Below are 744 nucleotides of genomic sequence, written 5' to 3' on the forward strand. Positions count from 1 at the left end.
CTTGTCTCATTTTCAAGTCGACTTGCTACACAGGTCAGCCATACAACGTATTAGTCCTGAATCTAATTTTTCCCATCTTTTCTCTCAATCTCTGATATTTCTGTTGTCTTCTAGATCTGGTCAGAGATGCAGAGTGATTTCCTACCAAACTTCATTCTTTGCAATACCACACAGCGATTTGTCCGTTCATCGAAAGTTCCTCCTACTCAGAAACCATCAGTGCCTTCTGCTAAGCCTAGTTTCTATTGTGGTACTCAAGTAAGGAGCAAATGTCTTACGCCATTTCTTCTTTTAATTTGTTCAGAAAGAATCTTATAGACCCATTTTGTGGTTACATCCGTAGTGTCTTTGGTCTCATTTTATATTTTTGTTGTCATGCTTTTTTGTTTCTCTGGTAGGACTTAAATGCAGCTCATCAAAGTTTTGCACGATTGCATAGTGGATTTTTTGGGATACCACATTTATTTTCCATAGTTAAACTTCTTGGATCCAGATCATTGCCTTGGCTAATAAGAGCTTTGCTGGACCATATATCAAATAAGGTATATTTGCACTTTTTGTACCATTTATTCCATTTATTCCTTTTGTCGAGGTACTAATTATACAAAGGAACCAGCTAAAATTATTCTTTTGTCTAAACTTTCAGATAACTACACTTGAGCCAATGATCTCTGGATTGCAAGAAGCAATGCCCAAATCTATTGGATTGCTTTCTTTTGATGGTGGTGTTACAGGTTAATGCCC

The 744-nt window shown here is 36.8% G+C and overlaps 1 protein-coding gene across 1 annotated transcript; it reads left to right on the top strand.

Moving 5' to 3' along the window:
* Positions 1 to 6: 6 nt before the first annotated feature.
* LOC104774589 (protein PIR-like) lies at positions 7 to 734 on the top strand (the record flags this gene model as incomplete). The annotated part of the gene is made up of 4 exons (XM_010499138.1): positions 7 to 33; positions 115 to 258; positions 399 to 542; positions 647 to 734. Coding segments are annotated over exons 2-4 (364 nt in total), but the record flags the coding sequence as incomplete, so codon positions are not given.
* Between the last annotated feature and the right edge of the window lie 10 nt (positions 735 to 744).

The sequence above is a fragment of the Camelina sativa genome, unplaced genomic scaffold (genome assembly GCF_000633955.1).
Source record: "Camelina sativa cultivar DH55 unplaced genomic scaffold, Cs unpScaffold03742, whole genome shotgun sequence".
NCBI lineage: Eukaryota > Viridiplantae > Streptophyta > Magnoliopsida > Brassicales > Brassicaceae > Camelina > Camelina sativa.